The sequence below is a fragment of the Erinaceus europaeus genome, chromosome 10 (genome assembly GCF_950295315.1).
Source record: "Erinaceus europaeus chromosome 10, mEriEur2.1, whole genome shotgun sequence".
Classification (NCBI taxonomy): Eukaryota; Metazoa; Chordata; class Mammalia; order Eulipotyphla; family Erinaceidae; genus Erinaceus; species Erinaceus europaeus.
This window is the reverse complement of record NC_080171.1, coordinates 102425437-102446906: the sequence shown is the minus strand read 5'-3', so window position 1 is coordinate 102446906 and position 21470 is coordinate 102425437. Positions and strand designations below refer to the sequence as shown.

Sequence of the window (21470 nt, the reverse complement as noted above, 5' to 3'; positions counted from 1 at the left end):
TAGTCAGAATAGGCTCTTTCTAGCAATAAAGCATCAAATTTGAATTTTTCATTCTTCTTAGAATTCTGGTTATGCATCCTGGTTATGCAAAAAACTTTTTTTTTTTAAATGCGTCCAAGGTTATTGCTGGGGCTCAGTGCCTGCACTATGAATCCACTGCTCCTGGAGGCCATTTTTTCCCATTTTTGTTGCCCTTGTTGTCGTTGGATAGGACAGAAAGAAATCGAGAGAATGGGGACTGGTAGGTGGTGCACCTGGTTGAGCACACATATTATAATTTGTAAAGACCTGGATTTGAGTCCCTGGTCCCCACCTACAGGGGGAAAGCTTCATGAGTGCTGAAGCAATGTTGCAGGTGTCTCTCTGTCTCTCTCTCTCCTTCTCTATCACCCCATTCCCTCTCGATTTCTGGCTATCTCTATCTAGTAAATAAAGATTAAAAAAAAAAAGTAAAAAGGTAATCTCCTTCCTGTCATCTTAGATGGAACTTGAAGGAATGGTTTAAAAAAAAAAAAATCAAGAGAGGAGGGGAAGACAGAGAAAGAGAGAGAAAGATAGACACCTGCAGACCTGCTTCACTGCTTGTAAAGTGACCCCCCTGCAGATGGGGAGCCGGGGCTTGAACCGGAATTTTTGCAGGTCCTCGAGTTGGATGCCCTGTGTGCTTAACCAGCAGTGCTACCGCTCCCCCCACCGCCCGCCCGCCCGCAAAAAAAACATTTTATGCATCAGGAAGCAAAAGTCACTAGGTTCAACCCCCAGCACTACCATAAGCCAGAACTTAGCACTGCTCTGGTATGGGAAGGAAGGGAGGGAGGGAGAGATGAGAAAGAGAGAGAGAGAGAGAGAGAGAGAGAGAGAGAGAGAGAGAGAGAAAGCTTTTCAATAAATTATTAATCTTAGGCTTATTTTTAGAGTCATAAATATCCTTTGCTGGGGAGTCCGGCTGTAGCACAGTGGGTTAGCGCAGGTGGCGCAAAGCACAAGGACCGGCATAAGGATCCCGGTTCAAACCCCGGCTCCCCACCTGCAGGGGAGTCGATTCACAGGCGGTGAAGCAGGTCTGCAGGTGTCTGTCTTTCTCTCCTCCTCTCTGTCTTCCCCTCCTCTCTCCATTTCTCTCTGTCCTATCCAACAATGACAACAACAATAATAACTACAACAATAAAACAATAAGGGCAACAAAAGGGAATAAATAAAATAAAATAAAAATATATCCTTTGCTAATAATTTGTTTATTTTTATGAAAGCACTGCTCAGCTTTGGTTTATGGTGGTGCTGGGGATTGAACATAGGACCTTTGCTGCCTCAGACAGGTATATCTTTTTGTATAACCATTATGCTATCTTCCTAGCCCCATCATCTGTATTCTTTTTTATTTTAATAAACATTCTTTTTAAAAATTTTTATTATCTTTATTTATTTATTGGATAGAGACAGCCAGAAGTCAAGAAAGGAGAGGGGATAGAGAAGGAGAGAGACACCTGCAGCACTGCTTCACCACTTGCAAAGCTTACCCCCTGCAGGTATGGACTGGGGGCTTGAACCTGGGTCCTTGTGCATTGTAATGTGTGCACTCAACCAGGTGCGCCAACGCCCAGCCCCCCATCATCTGTATCCTTTAAAAATTTTTTAAAATATTTATTTATTTATTCCCTTTTGTTGCCCTTGTTTTATTATCGTAATTATTGTTGATGTCATCATTGTTGGATAGAACAGAGAGAAATGGAGAGAGGGGGAGAGAAAGATAGACACCTGCAGACCTGCTTCACGCCTGTGAAGCCACTCCCCTGCAGATGGGGAGCCAGGGGCTTGAACTGGAATCCTTATGCCGCTCCTTTCACTTTGCACCATGTGCGCTTAACCTGCTGTGCTATGGCCCAACTACCTATCATCTGTATTATTTTGCCTTTTGTTGCACTACTTAAGATATTTCTGGAGGACTTATTTAAATTGATTTTGTAAGTACCAGTTTTCTTCACTAGTAAATTAAAAAGCAGGAAAAAAATAAATAAAGAGGTGGTGTCTAGGAAGATTGCATGATGATTATGCAGAAGATCTCCATGCCTGTAACTCAGGGGGCCCAGATTCAGTCTCCAGAACCACCAGAAACCAGAGCTGAGCAGTGCTTTTGTTTAAGAAAAAACAAACAAAAAACTATACTCCTTAGGCTGGTGCACCAGGTTGAGCTCATATTCTCTCTCTCTCTCTTTCCCCAACTTTTTTTTTTTTTTCATGAGAAAGATAGGAGAGAGAGAAAGAACCAGACATCACTCTGGTACATGTGCTGCCGGGGATTAAACTCGGGACCTCATGCTTGAGAATCTAGTGCTTTATCTATTGCACCACTTCCAAGGCCACTTGAGTTCACATTCTCCATGAGCAAGGACCCAGCCTCAAGCCCCCCAACCCCCCACCAGCAGAGGGGAAAGCTTTACAGATGGTGAAGCAGGTCTACAGGTATCCTTCTTCTCTGTCTCCCTCTCAATTTCTCTCTGTACTAATTTTTTTTAAGTGTTTTTAAAAAGATTCACTTGACAAATAAAATAAGGGGTCCAGGCAGTGGTGCACCTGGTTACTTTCACGCCCTACAGTGCACAGGGACCCGGGTTCGAGCTCCTAGTCCCACCTGCAGGGGGAAAGCTTCACGAGTGGTGAAGCAGGTGTCTGTCTCTCTCCCTCTCTCTATCTCCTCTTCCCCTTTCGTTTTAAAAAATGAAAGAATGAAAAACTTGAACAAAAAACATAACCTTACACTCCTTAAAAATAAAAGGGGGAGGGGTCAGGCAGTAGCACATGGCACAAAGCACAAGGACTGGCTTAAAGATCCTGGTTCGAGTCCCTGGCTCCCCACCTGCAGGTGTCTTCACAAGCGGTGAAGCAGGTTTGCAGGTGTCTATCTTTCTGTCCCCTTCTCTGTCTTCTCTCTCAATTTCTCTCTGTCCTATCCAACAACAATGGCAGCAGTGACAACATTAACAATCACAACAACAATAATAAACAACAAGGGCAACAAAAGGGAAAAAGTAACCTCCAGAAGCAGTGGATTCATGGTGCAGGCACTGGCAAAAAAAAAAAAAGAAAAGAAAAGAAAAAAAGGAAGGTATAACTTTCAAATTGAATCACACTTAAGTTGAGGCCATGTCCTCATGCTTCCTGAATTGACCGCATGTTCACAAAACTTTTATAACCAGAAGGAACTAGAAGTGATTTAACTAAAATCACAATGCAAAATAAAAATAAAAACACAAGGAGTCAGGTCACAGTGCATCCGGTAGAGCTTATACATCACTGTGTGCCAAGGACGAGGTTCAAGGTTCAAGCTCCTGGTCCCCACCTGTAGTGGGGAAGCTTCACAAGCTGTGAAGCAATGCTGCAATTTTCTGTCTCTCTTTCTCCCTCCCTCCGCCATATCTCCTTTTCTTCTCAATTTCTCTCTTGTCTCTATCAAAAGGAATAAATGAATAAATAAATAAATAAGCAAAGTCATACTTCACATTGCTATTTAAAAAGCCCAGGAGTATAACCTTGTACAGGATGCACAAGTACAGCTCTGTCACATTGCAAACAGCTAGTTAAATATAAACTTGCTCCTACTTTTCCCAGATGGGGTGAAATGTAACTGCTTCCCTTTGAGGACATTTTGATTGTCGAATACAATTACACTGCAGACCCCAGCCACTACGGCCCCTCCTGAATCTAACTCAGTGATTAACCAAGAGTTTAAACTGGGGGCCTTCAGACCCCAAGGTCCGGTCATGTGTGTTCAGGCCAGAGTATCTCGTTGCATTCGTTTCCAGGCCTGGCTAGCAGAGGTGGAAGGGAGACTCCCAGCACGCGGAGAACAGGCCCGTCGCCAGAGTGGGCTGTACGACACACAGACCCCGCCGCCAGTCACCAACTGTGCCCAAGACCGTGAGAGGTACAGTATCTGCACAGCGCCAGCTTTCCCAGGCTTGTTCTGTACAAGTTTCCTGGTTCTGGAATCTGGAAATGGACATTAGGGCATTTGTTAAACACTGAAATGTCTGCAGGGATCCAGCTCCAGGTGCCCTGTGGCTCAAGTCTCTCATTCCCCGGGGGGCCGGGGGAAGGTGGCAGAGTATATGGCATTGCTTTAGCGTGGGGGTTGCAAACACGTTGCTGTTCGGGACGGAGACGGGGTCCGAGTCATCCCCTGGGTCAGTTGCTATAGTTGCTGTGTGCTTTCCTTTCTTGAGCAGCCCGGATGGCAGTTACACAGAGGACCAGAGTCAGGAGAGTGAGGTGAAGGTGCTGGCCACAGATTTTGATGATGAGTTTGACGACGAGGAACCCCTTCCTGCTATTGGCACTTGTAAAGCTCTCTACACCTTTGAAGGTAACACTCCAGCCAGCTGGGCACCCCCCACCCCCACCCCTTCACAGACTGAGTCACTCTGCTCTCTCCATGATCAGACATTCTTCTGGTGCCTTCCAAACCTTTCTCTATTATTCTTTTGTTCTGCTTAGAGTATTGATGATGGTGGTGGCGGCGGCTTTATATTTTACTTCCTTTTTTTGTGGTGCCTGGAACCAGACCTGGGGTCTCATGCATGGAAGGTTCGATTCTGTCTACCAACCATGTTCCACTTACTGCTTCTGTCCAGTAGGGACCTGGGGTCCTTAATACAAAGATTGTTTGTTTGTTTTGTTTTCTGTTTTACAGGTTTTTTTCAAACACTATTTTTAATTTTATTTTTTGATAGAGACAGAGAGAAATTGAGAAGGAAGGGAGAGATAGGGAGAGAAATAGCCACAGGTCTGTTACACCACTTGTGAAGCTTTCCCTTGCAGATGGGGATCTGGGGCTTGAACCTAGGTTCTTGCAAATGGTAACTGATGATGTACAAGGTGTGCCATCCAACCCCATCACAAAGTTATTTCTTCATGGGATCAAAGCCAGAAGAATATCTCTAAGGAAGGAGGTTTCACATTGTTCAAGCAGTGAAGCAGGTCTGCAGGTGTTTGTCTTTCTCATTCCCTCTCTATCTTCCCCTTCCCTCTCAATTTCTGTATTTTTGGCTGTTCTAGTGAATGAAATAAAAACAATAAAAAAAGGGGTAAAAAATGCCCATCAGGAGCAGTGGATTCCTAGTGGTGGCATTGAGCCCCAGCAATAACGCTGGAGGTAAAAGAAGATGGGGGAGGGGGGGAAATCTCTAAAAACATAAACAAAACTGGGAAGCATAATGGTTATGCAAAAAGACTTTGCTTTTCCCAGAGCACTGCTCACCTCTGGCTTAACGGTGGTACTGAGGACTGAACCTGAGATCTTTGAGCATCAGGCATGAAAGTCTTAACAGAGCCGTTATGCTGCTCCCCAGCCCACAAAAAGCGGGTCATGCTTGAGGCACAAAAGGCCCCAGGTTCAGTCCCCAGCACTACCATTAGGCAGAGCTGAACAATGCTCAGGTTAAAATAAACAAACATTTACAATAAAGAAGAGGACTGAAGATTCCTTCTGGAGAAAGTGCCTGCCATTTTGGGATGGAGGTCGAGATGGCTGCCTAGAGAAAACAGAGAAGGGTCTCCTGTGTGGGAGGAGAACATTTGTGAGAAGTGTGTGAGGGGTCCGTGCAGTGGAGAGGCCAAAGGAGAGTTAGTTCTATGGACCTGGTCTTTTGTAAAACTACAGTGTTACAGGACTCGGGCAGTAGCGCAGTGGGTTAAGCACACATGGCGCGAAGCGCAGACTGGCGTAAAGATCCCGGCTCAAGCCCCCGGCTCCTCACCTGCAGTAGAGTCACTTCACAAATGGTGAAGCTTCTGTCCAGTAGGGACCTAGGGTCCTTAATGCAAAGATTGTTTGTTTGTTTTGTTTTCTGTTTTAAAGTTTTTTTTTTTCAAACACTATTTTTAATTTTATTCTGTTTTAAAGTTTTTTTCTATCTTTCTCTCCCCATCTTCCCCTCCTCTCTCCATTTCTCTCTGTCCTATCCAACAACAACGACATCAATAACAATAATAATGACTGCAAAAATAAAACAACAAGGGCAACAGCAGGGAATAAATAAATATTAAAAAAAAAAAAAAGTACAGTTACTTTGCAAAGTCCCCTTGTCCCCTCTCTATCTGGATTTGACAAGATGCCCAAACTATTCTTTCTGCTCTTTCAGGTCAGAATGAAGGAACTATCTCGGTGGCTGAAGGAGAAACACTGTATGTCATCGAGGAAGACAAAGGTGACGGGTGGACTCGCATTCGGAGGAACGAAGACGAGGAAGGCTACGTCCCCACTTCCTATGTCGAAGTCTATTTGGACAAACATGCCAAAGGTGCTAAGACTTATATTTAATACAACTTAAAACAAATTGGAGTTGTCTCTCCCCACAACTGTGACTGCTACAGGCAGTTCTTCAAAACACCAGGTGGAGCACACCACAGACCGTGTGTCTGGGTGGCCTCACGGTGGCCAGCAGGCGGCTCACACCTGAATTGCCTTGGCTAGTCTTGACTATAATCCTGTTCTGCTTACTGATGGAATTTTATGTGGAAAACTGCCAGCTGCCCATTGACAACCATGTCATTTGAAAGCTGGTAAACCTAGTTCTTTGGGCAGCATCTGTAGATGATAAGAAGCCAGTCGCCTATTAGCCTTCAATCATTATTTCTGAATTTAAACATCCACATGCATTTGAGGGGTGTGTGAAGCTTCAGGTGTCTTATTTCTGTGCAGTAGCTGCAATTAAACTCTTTTAGAATGTTACACTTGGTAACTTAATTGAGAGACACTGATCTGTTAAATGTCTTCATCATCATTTTGGATGAAGTCTGATATAAACAGCCCCCCTGAAGATCTTCAGAGTCTTCTTATGTGGGTATTCAGAGTGTGTATTCTTACTGAAACATGGTTAAGTTCATTTTCAAGATCTTTGTGATCTTCATGTTATGTCTTTATGATCCCAGACTACCTTTTGAAATCTGGAAAAGTTGCATCAACTACTCATCTGATATCTACAAGTGACCAACCAGTGAGATCTCCCCCTGCCCACTGAGAGAGTAGGTCAGCTGGGCTAGTAAGGCTGAGTTAAATACAGATGGAAACAGAACACTTGATTCAGCCCTTGATTCAGTTCTGGTGAGGGTTTTGTGGTGAAGAGAGAGCTGCATTCAGCCCATACTGCCCCAGGTAGGGTTAGAAATAGGCCAGGCGGTAGCACAGCAGGTTAAGCACACTTGGTGCAAAGTGCAAGGACCGGCTTAAGGATCCCGGTTCGAGCCCCTGGCCTCCTACCTGCAGGGGAGTCGCTTCACAGGCAGTGAAGCAGGTCTGCAGGTGTCTGTCTTTCTCTCCCCCTCTCTGTCTTCCCCTCCTCTCTCCGTTTCTCTCTGTCCTATCCAACGACTACATCAATAACAAGGACAATAAAACAACAAGGGCAACAAAAGGGAAAAAATAGCCTCCAGGAGCAGTGGATTCATAGTGCAGGCACCGAGCCCCAGCAATATCCCTGGAGGCAAAAAATAAAAGAAAGAAAGAAATAGAGCCACATGCGCCACACAGCCCTTGGGCCGGGGTGGGGGTGGGGTGGGGAGTGGGGCTTGTATTTTTCTCTGTTATTAAGATCTTTCATGCCCAAAGTATGAGTTGACTGAATATTGCTCTTGGAACCTCAAGTTCATTTAATATAAGCAGCTGTAGCCAGATGAAAACATTCTCACCGGTTGGAAAGGAATCTGGGTTGCGTAAGGATTTGCATTTTTTAAGTTGGCAGGATAGACAGTGAAATCAGTCACATGTATAAACGGGTCCCAAGCCCAAAGTGTGTGTTTGTTTCTGGGATTCTCCCAGACTCCAGATCACAAAGAACCAGCTAGCAGTGGGCTGGAGGAGGAAGGTCTCAGATTGAAACTGTCATTTAATTTGGCTTTGAGAATTACCTGTGTGATCTTCCTACTTTTAAATAGAACATTAGCTTCTTGCTTCTGCAGGGTAGACTCCTTCACTATGCTCCAGTCCAGTGAGGGTTTACTTAGGTGGGAGAGACAGCATAATGCTTACATGGAAAGACTTTTCATGCCTGAGGATTCAAGTCCCAGGTTCAGTCCCCCACACACCACAAGCCCCCACATCACCACAAGCCAAGCCAAAGCTGAGCAGTAGTTGGGTGAAAAAACAGATAAATAGGGGGTCTGGTGGTAGCACAGTGGGTTAAGCGCACGTGGCGCAAGCGCAAAGATCGGCGTAGGGATCCCGGTTCGAGCTCCCAGCTCCCCACCTGCAGGGGAGTTGCTTCACAGGCGGTGAAGCAGGTCTGCAGGTGTCTGTCCTCTCCCTCTCTCTGTCTTCCCCTTCTCTCTCCATTTCTCTCTGTTGTATCCAGCAGCGAACAATGTCAACAATAACGATAATGACCGCCGCGGGGCTGCAGCAACAGGGGCAACAAGGAGGGGAAGAGGTGGCCTCCAGGAGCAGTGGATTCAAGTTGCAGGCACTGAGTCCCAGCAATAACCCTGGAGGCAAAAAAGAAGGATAGATAGATAGATAGATAGATAGATAGATAGATAGATAAAAGCAGCCATCAACAGACATAGTTTGACTGCAGGGCCTATTAGATGTGGTTGCTGATGGTTTAAGCAGAAGGTTTGCTTCCATTGCACAAGAGCCACCAGTGTGGGACTTAGTAACCTTTTTTTTTTCCTGGGAGGGGGGTAAGTAGCATAATGGCTATGCAAAGAGACTCTTATGCCTGAGGCTCTGAAGTCTCCAGTTCAATCCCACACACCACCATAAACCAGAGCTGAGCAGGGCTCTGGTTTAAAAACAAAACAAAACATATATGTGTATATGTATGTATTTTTCTTCCTACCAGAGACCTGTTCAGCTTTGGCTTATTTCGGTGTGTGTGTGTGGTGGTGTGTGTGTGGGGGGGGGATTGAACCTGGGACTTTGGAGCCTCAGGCATGAGAATCTTTTTTTGCATAACCATTATGCAATCTATCCCTGCCCCGCCCCATAACCTTTCTTTAATGACAGCCTGACTTCTAGAACGCTTTTAGTTTGAAAATAATATTAGTGTCTCGAGATTGCAAAGGTAGTACAAAGAGATCCTGTGAACTTCTCCTCATTTCCCCAGTGCTTAATCAGACACAATTAGAAGGCAATAGCAAAGGCAAGAAACCAAGATTGGTTAGCCTGTTTTTATTTTATTTTATTTTATTTTTTATCTTCTTAATTTTGTAAGGCACAGTTAAAGTATTACACCTTTGCTGACATAATAGTAATAAAGTCACTCCTGACCCTTTCTGAACTAGCTGCTTTAAGAAATTATGTCTGGGGGAGTCGGGCGGTAGCACAGCGTAGCACAGCGGGTTAAGCGCACAAGACGCAAAGTGAAGCGCAAAGAAAGGCGTAAGGATCCTGGTTTAAGCACCTGGCTCCCCACCTACAGGGGAGTCGCTTCACAGATGGTGAAGCAGGTCAGCAGGTATCTCTCTCCTTCTCTGTTTTCCCCTCCTCTCTCCATTTCTCTCTGTCCTATCCAACAACAACGACATCAGTAACAGCAACAATAACTACAACAACAATAAAAAAACAAGGGCAACAAAAGGGAAAATAAATAAATAATTTAAAAAATTAAAAAATTTTTTTAAAAAAGAAGTCGTGTCTGTTCTCCTTAAGCAGTGCAGTGAGAAAAGAAACCAGCTGACCCACAAAGCCTATGGGCTTGTTTCAGTGAGCAGTAGGAGGTCTGAACTCTGTGCATGGCAGATATGAAGTATTAAAATGTAAACCCTCTGTTGATGGACTTATTTCCTTAAGATGAGCAGCCAGGGAGCAAACACTAACACAGTCTTAAATGGGATTAGATATTAGTCTTAAAAAAAAAATAACTGACCCTGAAAAGTATTCCATGGCAGTCCGTAAAGCTTCTATTTTTTTTTATTCATTATGTAAAATGGACTCAGAAGATAACGCAGCTGTTTTTCATAGGTCCCAGGGAAGCTGGGATGGGAGGAAGGGGACACAGATTTATAGTCACTATGTTAAGTTGTATATTAAAATGTCTATAACAGGTGAATCTGTCTAGTCTATGATACTGACTAAACAGTAAGAGAGAGTTGGTGGTTTTCCACCCCTCTAGTCCATGCGTGAAGTGTTAGGGGGGAAAAGTACTAAGACACATCCCAAAGAATCAGGAATTTCCCTTTCTACACAGAGAGGTCCTCCTCCCCGCCCCCTCCCCGCCCCCTCCCCGGGCCTTTGTTTCTTCTCAGCAGCGATCTGGATCTGAGTGAAAGCCTCAGCTTGTTGCATGAAGTTTTCTCCTTTTAGTTCAGACCTACTTAGAGGTTAATCAAGGAGAAGCCTCTCCTCCCCACGTAGTGTATCATCCGCCCTCCTCCCCTCCACGCCCTCTGGGAGCCCAGCCTGGGCCTGCCCCAGCGGGTGTGGCTGCTGTTTTCTCATCCCTTAACTCAAAGCAGTGGTTTTATTTTCAGTAATGCCAATGCGCTTTTGAGAGTGTGTGGTGTCTGCCATTATTTAATAATTGCCAAAACATTTAGACTAGAGTTGCTTCCCGATTGGTCAACTGAATTGGTGACTATCTTCTTGAATGGTTTTGTTGTCATTTTTTGTTTTGTTTTAAATTACTTTCTGTTCTTTCTGTTAAATATGTCTTGCCCCCCCCCATATGTCTGTATATACTGCCATTTAAAAACTAAAGAGATGACTTGAATTCATTGTTTACTCTTATCTGTTTTTTTCTTTCTTTTTTTCTTTTTTCTTTTTTTTTTTCTAATTTGTGGTTCTGCTGCCTAACGACCTTTTTGTTTTTGTAACCACTGGGGAAGCCGGAAGGACTGTTGCACTGGTTAGGTCCCAGCCGGCTGCTCCGCACTTGAGTTTATTGTAGACACTTGGGTTCTGAGTAAGTTTGTTTGAACATGACCAACCTGATGTTCCTCTCTCTTTGTCTTCTAAAAGATAAGAACCTTGTCTGGCACCTTTTTAGTTGTATCCTCGTATCTGCCTCTCTAATAAACATTGCATTTTTTTTTCCTCAGTGTTGTTTATTGTAAACGATCTTTCACCTTCCCAAGAAAATGATCCTATGTAATTCGAGCACTTAACTCCTTTTAACTTGATAGTAATGGGAGAATTTTCTGGCCAAACGCTTTAAAAAAAAAAAAATTCCTTCCTATCCCCCTTTCCAATGGTGATGATGCCTGTGTTTCCTACTCTGTGTGCTTAAGACCTTCAAAAGTCTGCCACTCCTTTCTCTTCTCCACTCAAGATGAAGAACTTTCACTGTTTTCTTGCCCAGAAGGCAATGAGTGACAATTTTCTGTGTTGCCAAGAGCTTACACTTGGCTGCTAAAGGAGCCTTGTTACCCATGTCTGTCTGAGACTGACACAGACCCCGTGGCCCTCTTGGTACTGTGGGATGTTGGGCCCATCTTTCTCCCAGAATTCAATTGATGGCAAAGATGATGAGTTGGATGGGCTGGATCACGTATTTGCCTTGTAATTTGGGCTTCTCTGGCAACTGGTGGGAGAGAAAACCATCAAAGTTCCTCATCCTGATAACCCTCTGCTCTCAAGTCCCCAAGTCCCTGTCCCCCCACGGGCGGTGCAGTCTGTCAATAGGAGCAGACTGCTCGCTGAGACCTGTTGCCTATCTCATTAACCCTGTGTTTTCCTTTCTTTTTTTCTGTTGTAGATTCCTAAAGGTGGTTTTGGGAGCCAGAGCCTCGGGTGAGCCTTCCCAGGAGAAACCCTTCAGTCTGCTTGTCTCCACAGGCCTGGGCCCCAGACAGATGGCTGCTGCCTGGACCCTACGTTTGGCCTTTGGAATCTCAGCCTGAAGTGAAGATGTCCTCATGCCCTGCAGCTGCTTGCCTTTCTTTCTTTTCTTTTGACAGCATGCTCCTCGAGGCCCAGGTACTCCCCGGGCCTGGTCTGGCCATCTTTTTGGGAGGTGGGTCTGCCCTCACCCATCACCACCTGCCCAGGGACGCTGGGCCATGGAAAACCCTGGCTCCCTCCTTCCTCTTTCCTTGGGCCCTCAGTCCACCCAGCGTGTCCTGGCCCATCCATGGTTCACACTGTGCCTTTTTGTGAAAACTTTGCCACTGGTCTCCTGGGGAGACTGACAGAATCTGGATGGGGAGGACCAGGCCAGCACCAGGCAGACTGAGCTCCGAGCATCACTGACACTGTGTCCCGTGTCATTTATGTTAAGACTCATCTCTTTCTAGCTCCATTAAGTGGCCAGTGGGCCTTTTCTAATTCTGGGTCCTCACCTCATAGTAGGTATTGGCCTTGCAGCATTTCCCAGACTAAGAGTGGCCGTGGCAGCAGGCCCTTGGGCATATACTTCTGTGCTCGGTGGCCTGGAAAGATTCACTTGGGAGACCAGCTTCCAGCTCTCGGCCAAATGCTTGTGGCCTGTGTCCACCTGTCCTAGGCTCCAGGAACACCCCAGGCCACTGTCTCCCTGTCATCCCCCTGCTAATGAGAGCTGCAGAGGTGGCGCTTCTGTAAGCCAGTGTCCCCCCTCTGCAGTGGCTCATTGCCTCCCTCCCCTTCCTGGCCATGAACTCCAAGAACTGCAGCAGAGGGTCAAGCGCTTTCATCACCCCAAACCCTGTGCTTTCAGTGACTTCGTAGCTCTGGCTTCCACACTTGCTCACGTGCCCTCTGGGCTATGTGGGGGAATTGTTGGGTTTGCTTTCTGAGCTAAGTTCCCTTTGTCCTATGAGGTCACAGAGCCTATGGCCACTTATGCCTTAGAGCAGCCTCACTTCTCTTCTCACTTGGTGCAGAAACAGTCAAGAGAAACCCTTGGCTGTTAGTTTCCGAGGAGAGCACCACCACTGAAACCCTTGGGACAAAATTGGACATCTTTCGCCTCTTGCTTGGCTTTTGATAACTAGGGGGTGTGTCACTTCGGGCCTCCTCAGTTCTCTGTATTTATAAATCTAAGACAAAATAGTCTTGTGGGAATTAAAGGGGACAGGGCCTTGGTTCAGTGGTGGAAAAACAGCTCCTCTCAGCAAACCCAGAGTGGCCACGCACTACCAACACCCCCCCAGACCCCCACCCCTACTCCTAGTGACTCACAGCCACAAGCGAGCCATTGCCAAGGGCAAGCCAGTGAGGAGGAAGTGGCCCAACTAAGATCTAAACAAGCCCGAGTGACCTCTCTCCCTCTTCTTTCCCAGAAGTTGGGCCAGAATTGAGGGCTGCAGGCTGCTTGCCCAGAAGCCTCAGCAGTCTTGGGACAGGTGCTAGCCTGCTCCCGAGCTAATAAGAGGCCAAGGCCAGGCAGGGGAGGTGAGATCAAGGGAAGAGCCCTGGGCAGGAAGAGGTGGGGCCTCCCCCTGTTCCCACCAACAAACAGGTGTGAAGGGGGTGGGAAGTACCAGAGCTCCCCAGGAACTCTCCCCCCCCCCCCCCAGTCAGTGGAATGTCCAAGTATCTCCCGGAACTTCAAAGTTTCACCACGTCCAGCCAACCACTCCACTCCACAAGGACGCTAAAAGGTTTTATTTTATTATTATTTTTAAACCTTGTTTTTAGAGCCTCCGTAAGGCATGTGCATTGCATCTTTCACATTATAGGTCAGGGTAGGTTTTTTTTTTTTTTTTTTTTTTTTTTCCAGTGTAGGGGAAAAGGTATGAGCTGCAGTAATTCTTTCTGATGTTGGTGGAAGACTATGCTCGTCTCCTCTTGTCTCCCCTGCGCCTTCCCCCTCCCTTCTGTGCCACCTGTGCACAGAACAGGACAGACAAGTGCTTTTCAGTGTTGCCCTTCAGTGTCTGCTTCTCCGCTGGTCTGTACGACTGTGGAAAGGCAGTGCTGTGCCAGCTGTGCTCTATTAAGGAAATAAGTTGTGATAGTGGAGGTAGATCATGTACTCTGGGAACGCTACTGTGAAGTCATCTGTATATCCCTGTGGAGCAGCTCAGACGGAGTAGAGAGGCAGGGTTCCCATGCGTGTCTCTCTCTCCCCTCAGCCCACTGCCTGTCCTTTCCCTGCCCGTGCTAGAGTGCTGCTTGTTGTTAGAAGAATGACTAAGTTGTTTTCCTTCCTTCTCTCTCTCCCTTCCTCCCTCCCTTCCTTTCTCTTTCTTTCCTTCCTCCTTTTCTTCCCTTTCTTTCTTGAGAATCTGGCCTGAAAAATGACATATAGGCGAAAGGAAAGAGAGGAGCTTACCACCTGCCCCCCCCCCCTTTTCCCCTTTTCAGGATGGGAAAAAAAGAAACAGGCTTGAAAGTAATGGGATGTTCCTTTGGGATCGTGTCCAGCCCATCTTAGAGCTTTTTGGTTTCTGTTGGGGTGGTGGTGGTGGTAGGGGGGGAGCCCGCAGCGTGTCTACCCCTCTTGGAAGCACAGAAACCACCCCCCATGCCTCTTGGTAACACCTGGAATCCCAGAAGGAAGTACCAAACTGAAAAAGGTTGAGGCGAAGTATTTTTCCAGAAGCTCTGGGTTAATGTCGCCTCACAGGCCAGCCTCCTGTGCGCACAGCATCAAGACACTTCTCTAAAAGTGACTCCGGATCCCCTTTTAGTCTGACGTTGAGCACCTTTCCACTTGTCAGTGTGTGTGCGTGTGCTTGTGTGCACGCTCGTGTGTGTGTTGCACTAATTCTGAACTTTGGAGGCATTTCAGTGTTGTCAAGGCCCATTGCCTCTGGAAAGGTTCTAGAATTGCCCGGTTGTCTCTGGAGATGGAATTAAACCAAATAAAGTGCTTCCATTGGAAGGCTAACTTGTAATTCTATGTTAATCCTCTAAATGTTAAATAAAAGTATAACTTCCAGCCCGGTCTCTGGGGACTGTTTTATTGCACAAAGAGGTACCCCGGGGGCTCTGGCCTGCACTTCACAAACTTATTGTCTAAACCCCAAGCACATTCAATCACCATCTGCTCATGACAGGCTGAATACACCCACCTGGAGGAGAGGGGAGCTGGGGGTGGTGTGGAGTCAGGGGTGCGGAGGGGCTCAGTCCAGGAACTGGGGAGATTCCTTATGAAAATGAAGGGCTGCTTTTTTTTGTTTCTTACTTATTTTTATTTGTTTTTTGCGTGAAGCAGATGTATGGGGGTCAGATGGTGACATACCTGGTTAAACGCACACATCACAGTGCTCAAGGACCCAGGTTCAAGCCCCTTGTCTCCCATCTATGGGGGGAAAGCTTCACAAGTGGTAAAGCAGGGCTTCAGGTCCTCTGCCTCTCTCCCTCTCCATCTTCCCTTCCCCTTTCAGCTTCTCTCTGTCTCTATCCAATAATAAATAAATAAAATATTTTTTAAGAAAGAAATTCTTTAAAAAACAAGTAGATGCATGCACACTCAACTGGCAGTGATTCTGGCTTTGCAGAACTGCTACTGGGGTCCTTGGGGGAGGCAGTGTACTGTGACGGACCATGAGTCTGAGCACATGCAGCCTGGCGTCAGAGGCACTCAGGTCTATCTTCTTGGTAGTTTGGTGGGGACCCCAGCTTTTTTTATTCATCATCACCTGATCTTTACTGTGCATTGGGCCAATTTTATTTATTTTAATTATTATTATTTTTTTTACCAGAATACTGCTCAACTTTGGCTTATGTTACTATCTGGGGGTTTAACTGGTGGGCATTTTCAGAGCGAGAGAAAAAGAGACAGAGAGAGAGAGACTCCATATCCCTGCAGCTTTCCCCTGCTACTATAGTGCTCTCTTGGTATACCAGGAGCTTGGACTTGGGTCACCCGTACAGCAAAGCAGGCGCCCCCCACATGACTGCTCTCCTTGACCTCCACCAGTGAGACTGCTTGGCAGTGCCGAGAGGTCAGCTTTCAAGGAGGGGCCAGGTGCCTGGCAACCGCTGTGTAGGGGAGCCCCAGCTTCACTGCCAAACGCTGGCAAAACTTCCCTGGCCTTTTAGAGGGTAGGGCAAATAGATCTGACTGGTCTGTGCCACACCTCTTTCCTGCTTAGTCTTTTTCTTCTTCCAGACAGGCTAAGAGGCACAGAGACAGAATGAAAAAAAGACCACAAGCACTGAAGCGTCCTTCAATGAGGTGGGGGCTGGACTTAAATATTGCTTTTTTTGGCCTCCAGGATTATTGCTGGGGCTCAGTGCTGTCACTACAAGTCCACTGTTCCTGGAAGCCATTGTTTCTATTTTATTGGACAGAACAGAGAGAAATTGAGAGGAGAGGGAGAAAGATAGATATCTGCAGACCTGCTCCACTGCTTGTGAAGTGCCCCCCCCCCCCCGCAGGTGGGAGACCGGGGGCTCAAACCAGGATCCTTGTGCATATTATGTGCACTTAACCCAGTGCGCCACTGCCCTCCCCCACGCCTGCCTTGCTTCTTAAGCCTCTTCAGACTGATTTTAGCCGTCCAGGAACTGAAATAGTAACAAGGACTCTGAGTGCACATTAGATACCTTGCCAGGCCTCTCAGCCTCATGCAAGAAGGCCCCAGTTATTTGAAGCCCTTGGGGAGGGGTGATTAGGGAGCCATCCTGTGGAACCATCTAGAAGCTGTGGTTCTCTTGCTGGGGAAATGGATCCATTGGTGGAACCTCAGCCTTGTGTGCGTGAGGTTCCCAGTTCAGGCCCAGCCCTGCATGTACCAGAGTGTTTCCTCACCCCCTGTCCCTCTGACTCATGTGAGTTACACATCTGATATATCTTTAAAAATTAAAGTATGCCAGGAAGTGACGTAGTAGTAGAGGTTTGGTCTTGTAAGCATGAAGTCCTGAGTTTGATCCCTGGTACTGCATATGCCAGAGTACTTACTGCCCTAGCCTTGCTCTGCCACTTCCCACACCACTAACCCCCCGAAATACTTTTATTTAATTCTGATAAGACAGAAATTGTTGGCGGAGGCGAGAGAGAGAGAGAGAGAGACCTGTAACCTGTAGCATTGCTTCACTGCTTGTGAAGTGTCCCCCCTGCAGGTTGGGACTGGGAGCTTGAACTAGGTACCATGATGCACTGGGTGCACCAGGGCCTGCCCCACTCTCCTATTTGTTTTGCCCAGAGCATTGCTCTGCTGCAGCTTATGGTGCTACTGGGGACTGGAACCTGGGACCTTTGTTGGCTCAGGCATGAAGATATTTTTTGTAATCCTTTTTTTAAAAAAATTTTTTTAAAATATTTATTTTCCCTTTTGTTGCCCTTGTTTTTTATTGTTGTTGTTGCTATTGATGTCGTCGTTGTTGGATAGAACAGAGAGAAATGGAGAGAGGAGGGGAAGACAGAGAGGGGGAGAGAAAGAGAGACACCTGCAGACCTGCTTGTGAAGTGACCCTCCTGCAGGTGGGGAGCCGGGAGGCTTGAACCGGGATCTTTACACCCGTCCTTGCGCTTTGCGCCACCTGCGCTTAACCCTCTGCACTACCGCCTGACTCCCCAGTTTTGTTTTTTTTTTAACCAGAGCACTCCTCAGCTCCGGCTTACGGTGGTGCAGGGCATTGAACCTGGGACTTCAGAGCCTCAGGCATGACAGTTTGCTTGCATAACCATTATGCTATCTACCCCCACCCTGCATGAATATATTTTTGCATAACCATTATGTCATCTTTTCAGCTCAATACGTTTTTTTAAATTAATCTATTTTTTTACCAAAACATTGCTCAGCTGGGACTTTGGAACCTCAGGCATGAATAACCATTATGCTATCCCCCTAGCCCACATTTTCTTTTAAAAGGAAGTTGTGGTTCTCAGTAAAACCATGTGGTAAAGTGCCCAAGGTGACTCAATTATCCTCCGCAGTAAGGTCCTTGTACCTGGGTTGTCAGCAAAAGGGAGACTTCCCAGAATGTTCTGCCTGTACTTTACCCTATTTCCAAAATGGTCTCTAAGCCCGTGGGCAAGATGGGGGGCTTCCTCCTGTCTCACAGGACACCTTCCCCTCCTGAAGGACCAGTATTGACAAACCTGAGCTGGACTTGCTGCTTTAAGCCCCACCTCTCTGCACCTCAGTCTCCCCAATGGTAAGGGAGTGAGGACACCATGGCCTTCCGAAGCATGCTGGGAGCTTCTCACCAGCTCAGCAGCAGTAAACAAGTGTGGGCTCTGACTGGGCCTGTTCCAGGCCGTGGTGGCACCTGCATCTGTGTTCTGAACCTGGGACAGGAGCGCGCTGTCAGCTCACTCACACCTGCGCCTCCTGGAGGCGGGAAGACATTGGGGGGTGGGGGAAGTTTATCTTTGACCAGAGCATTGTTCAGCTTTGGCTGCGGGTGACCTGGGATGGACACTGGGACCTCTTGTATTCAAGTCCCATAAGCTACGTGACTGGAGAGTGCTGTGCACACCCCCAACTTCCCCGCCTTGGGGTTTGAAGCAAGTGGTAGCAAACAGAGTAGAGGGGCCGGGACAATGGCTTGGATAATTCAGAACCGGCTGGAAGGCACCGAGCGCCTGACTCAGAAGGCTCTGGGCCACGCTGCTGACCTGTCCATCAGGCTTCTCTGGAAGGAGTGGAGTCTCACCCACCCAGCTCGGGAACCGGCAACGCCGCGCTGGTCGCAGCCACACCCCACCCTGCCTCCGCCCTCCCGACCTTCACCGCTGGGACTCCAGGGAAGCAACGACCTCTGGTGGACGCCTGAGCCCCTGAAATTGTAATTCAGGGACTGTCAGGGAGTTTTGCTGCAAAAGTTGAGCAGCATGATCTGTGGGAGGGAGCAAGCAGTGGAGACCTCGCTGTGCTCTGGGGGTTTATGTGCAGAGCAGTGAGAAGCTCTGTTCCTGGGCTCTGCCTCCTGCCCCTGGAAGCGGCCTGGCCTTTTTGCCCCTGGCTTCTGTGCTCCTTTTCTCCTTCCTATATATTTTTAAAATTTATTTATTGGGTAGAGACAGCCAGAAATTGAGAGGGAAGAGGGAGATAGAGAGGTAGAGAGATAGAGAGAAACCTGCAGAACTGCTTCACTACTTGTGAAGCTTTCCCCCTGCAGGTGGGGGCCAGGGGGCTTGCACCCAGTCCTTGCACAGTATAACATGCGCTCAACCAGGTCTGCCACCACCCCGTATCTCCTTCCTATTTTATTTATCATATATATATATATATATATATATATATATATATATATATATATATATTTTCATTGCTACCAGGGTTATCACTATAGTTCGGTGTGGAGAAAAAAAAAACGTTCTGTTTTTTGGATAAACACAGAGGTTGGAGGGCTGGGAGGTTGTGCATCTGGTTAAGCACACATAGTACTGTGTGGAAGGACCTGAACAAGGACCCGGGTTCAAGCCCCCACTCCCTTCATGCAGTGGGGACATTTCACGAGCACTGAAACAGGTCTGCAGGTGTCTATCTTCCTCTCCTACTTTCCTCTCCCCTCTCAATTTCTCTTTGTCCTATCAAATAAAGTAGAAGGAAAACAATATGGTCACTAGGACCAGTGAATTTGTAGTAGTGCCAGTACCAAGCCCCTGCTATAACCCTGAAAGCAAAAAAAAAAAAAAGATGTTGAGGTGGAGGATATATATGGGGGGGGACCTATAGCACTGCTCCACCACTCATGAAGGTTTCCCCTGCACATGGAGGCCAGGAGCTTGAACCAGGATCCTTGACATGATAATATGTGCACTCTATCTGGTGTGCCACTGCCTGGTTTCTCTCCCCCCCCTTTTTTCCTTAAAAGATCCATTATTCATTTACATTCAAAATGTATTTATTTATGAGAGGGAGAGACCAGAGCATTACTCTGGCACACTGGAATACAGGGGATTAGAATCAGGATCTCATTTGTGAGAGTCCAACACTTCATCTACTGTGTCACCTCCTTATTCATTTATTATATGAGGAACAAAGAGTGTTAGTATGGCATCTGAGATGCTAGGGATGGAATCAGGACCCCATGCTTGTGAAGTCAGACACTATCCACTCTACCATGTCCCAAGGCACCTCTGTGGTCTTTTCCTAAGAAAGGGAGGCAGTCATGACAGTGGTACTATGAGACTTGGGATTCAAATACAAAGGCTGGATAGTGGCACTTAGCAACCACTTGTGTAAGGGATTGTTTCTTCCAAGTTTCATAAAATGCCCATTAGATCCTAAATTAAGCTGTCTGTTCAGATGCTATAGTAAGTGACATTAATTTACATAGCCCACTAAAGGACAAGCAAAGCTAAAAGGGCCTCCATGTTTTTGTCCTTAGAACTAAGGAGCTGTGGTGAAAACACGATTCATCCTCCCATCAGCTCCACTGGGATCAGGGCGTATCCCCTCGTCCCTGTGTTCTCACTGTGCTGCAGGCCAGACTGCCCAGTCTGTTGGGACTCTCCCCGCTTCTGAGTCTCTAACAAACACCCCTCACCTGGCCTAATAGCTAGCTTCAAATCCAGGAGAGGGCTGGGGACTAAATCCTAATATTGTGCTGGGATGGCTTTCCAGAACTTATACCAACTACAATGTGAACCACCTTTAAAAAAATGTTTTTAAAAATATTTATTTTCCCTTTTGTTGCCCTTGTTTTTAATTGTTTTTAGTTATTATTGTTGTTATTGATGTTGTCATTGTTGGATAGGAGAGAAATGGAGAGAGGAGGAGAAGACAGAGAGGGGAAGAGAAAGACAGACACCTGCAGACCTGCTTCACCGCCTATGAATCGACTCCCCTGCAGGTGGGGAGCCGAGGGCTTGACCAGGATCCTTATGCTGGTCCTTGAGCTTTCACCATGTGCACTTAACCTGCTGTGCTACCACCCAGCTCCCTTTTTAAAATTTTTTGCCTCCAGAGTTATTGCTGGGGCTCGGTGCCTGCTATGAATCTATTGCTCCTGAAGGCTATTTTTTCCCCTTTTGTTGCCCTTGTTTATCATTATTCTTGTTGTCGTTACTGCTGTCGTTGTTGGATAGGACAGAAATAGAGAGAGCTGGGAAAGACAGAGAAGGGGAGAGAAAGATAAGACACCTGCAGACTTGCTTTACCGCTTGTAAGGCGACCCCCCTGCAGGTGAGAAGCCAAGGGCTCAAACCGGGTTTCTGGTCCTTGCGCTTTGCGCCATGTGTGCTTAACCCGCTGCGTTACTGCCCGGCCCCCACAAACCACCTTTCTTTAAGGTTCATGTATTTATTTATGAAAAAAAGGGGATCGGGGAGAACCAAGCATTGTTCTATCTCTCCTCCCCCTTTTCTTTCTACTTTATTTGATAGGACAGAGAGAAATTGAAAGGGGGAGAGGAGCTAGAGAGGGAGAGAGAAAGAGAAACACCTGTAGACTTCCTTCACCACTCCTGACGCCTGCAGGTGGGGAGTGGGGCTCAAGCGCAGGTCCTTGCGTATGGTGATGTGCTCGCACCATTGCCTGGCCTCCCAGAACATCATTCTAACACTTGGGATGCTGGGAGTTGGACTCAGGACCTCAAGTCTGGGAGTCCAACACTTTGCCCACTGCTCCCCACCCCAGGCTGCAGGACTGCTCTCTCCCGTGGCTTTTCCTAAAGGTACATGCTTCTCCTGCACCCAGCTGGCCTCGGCTGCAGC

The 21470-nt window shown here is 47.0% G+C and overlaps 2 protein-coding genes across 17 annotated transcripts in view; one reads left to right on the top strand and one right to left on the bottom strand.

The window, feature by feature from the left end:
* FNBP1 (formin binding protein 1) overlaps positions 1-14795 on the top strand; it is an 80402-nt gene extending 65607 nt beyond the window's left edge. For 8 of the 16 annotated variants that reach the window (XM_060200349.1, XM_060200346.1, XM_060200361.1 and 5 more), the window contains 3 exons: positions 3801-3922; positions 4224-4360; positions 6138-11023. In XM_060200349.1, coding sequence (XP_060056332.1) covers positions 3801-3922; positions 4224-4360; positions 6138-6316 — 438 coding nt within the window. In that variant the 3' untranslated portion in view covers positions 6317-11023. Of the gene's footprint in view, positions 1-3800; positions 3923-4220; positions 4361-6137; positions 11024-11687 lie in introns of those variants that run through there. The other 8 variants (XM_060200355.1, XM_060200353.1, XM_060200352.1 and 5 more) reach the window with 2 other exon arrangements.
* The window catches only part of GPR107 (G protein-coupled receptor 107), a 352434-nt gene that overhangs the window by 217314 nt on the left and 113650 nt on the right, over positions 1-21470 (bottom strand). The window lies entirely within an intron of this gene.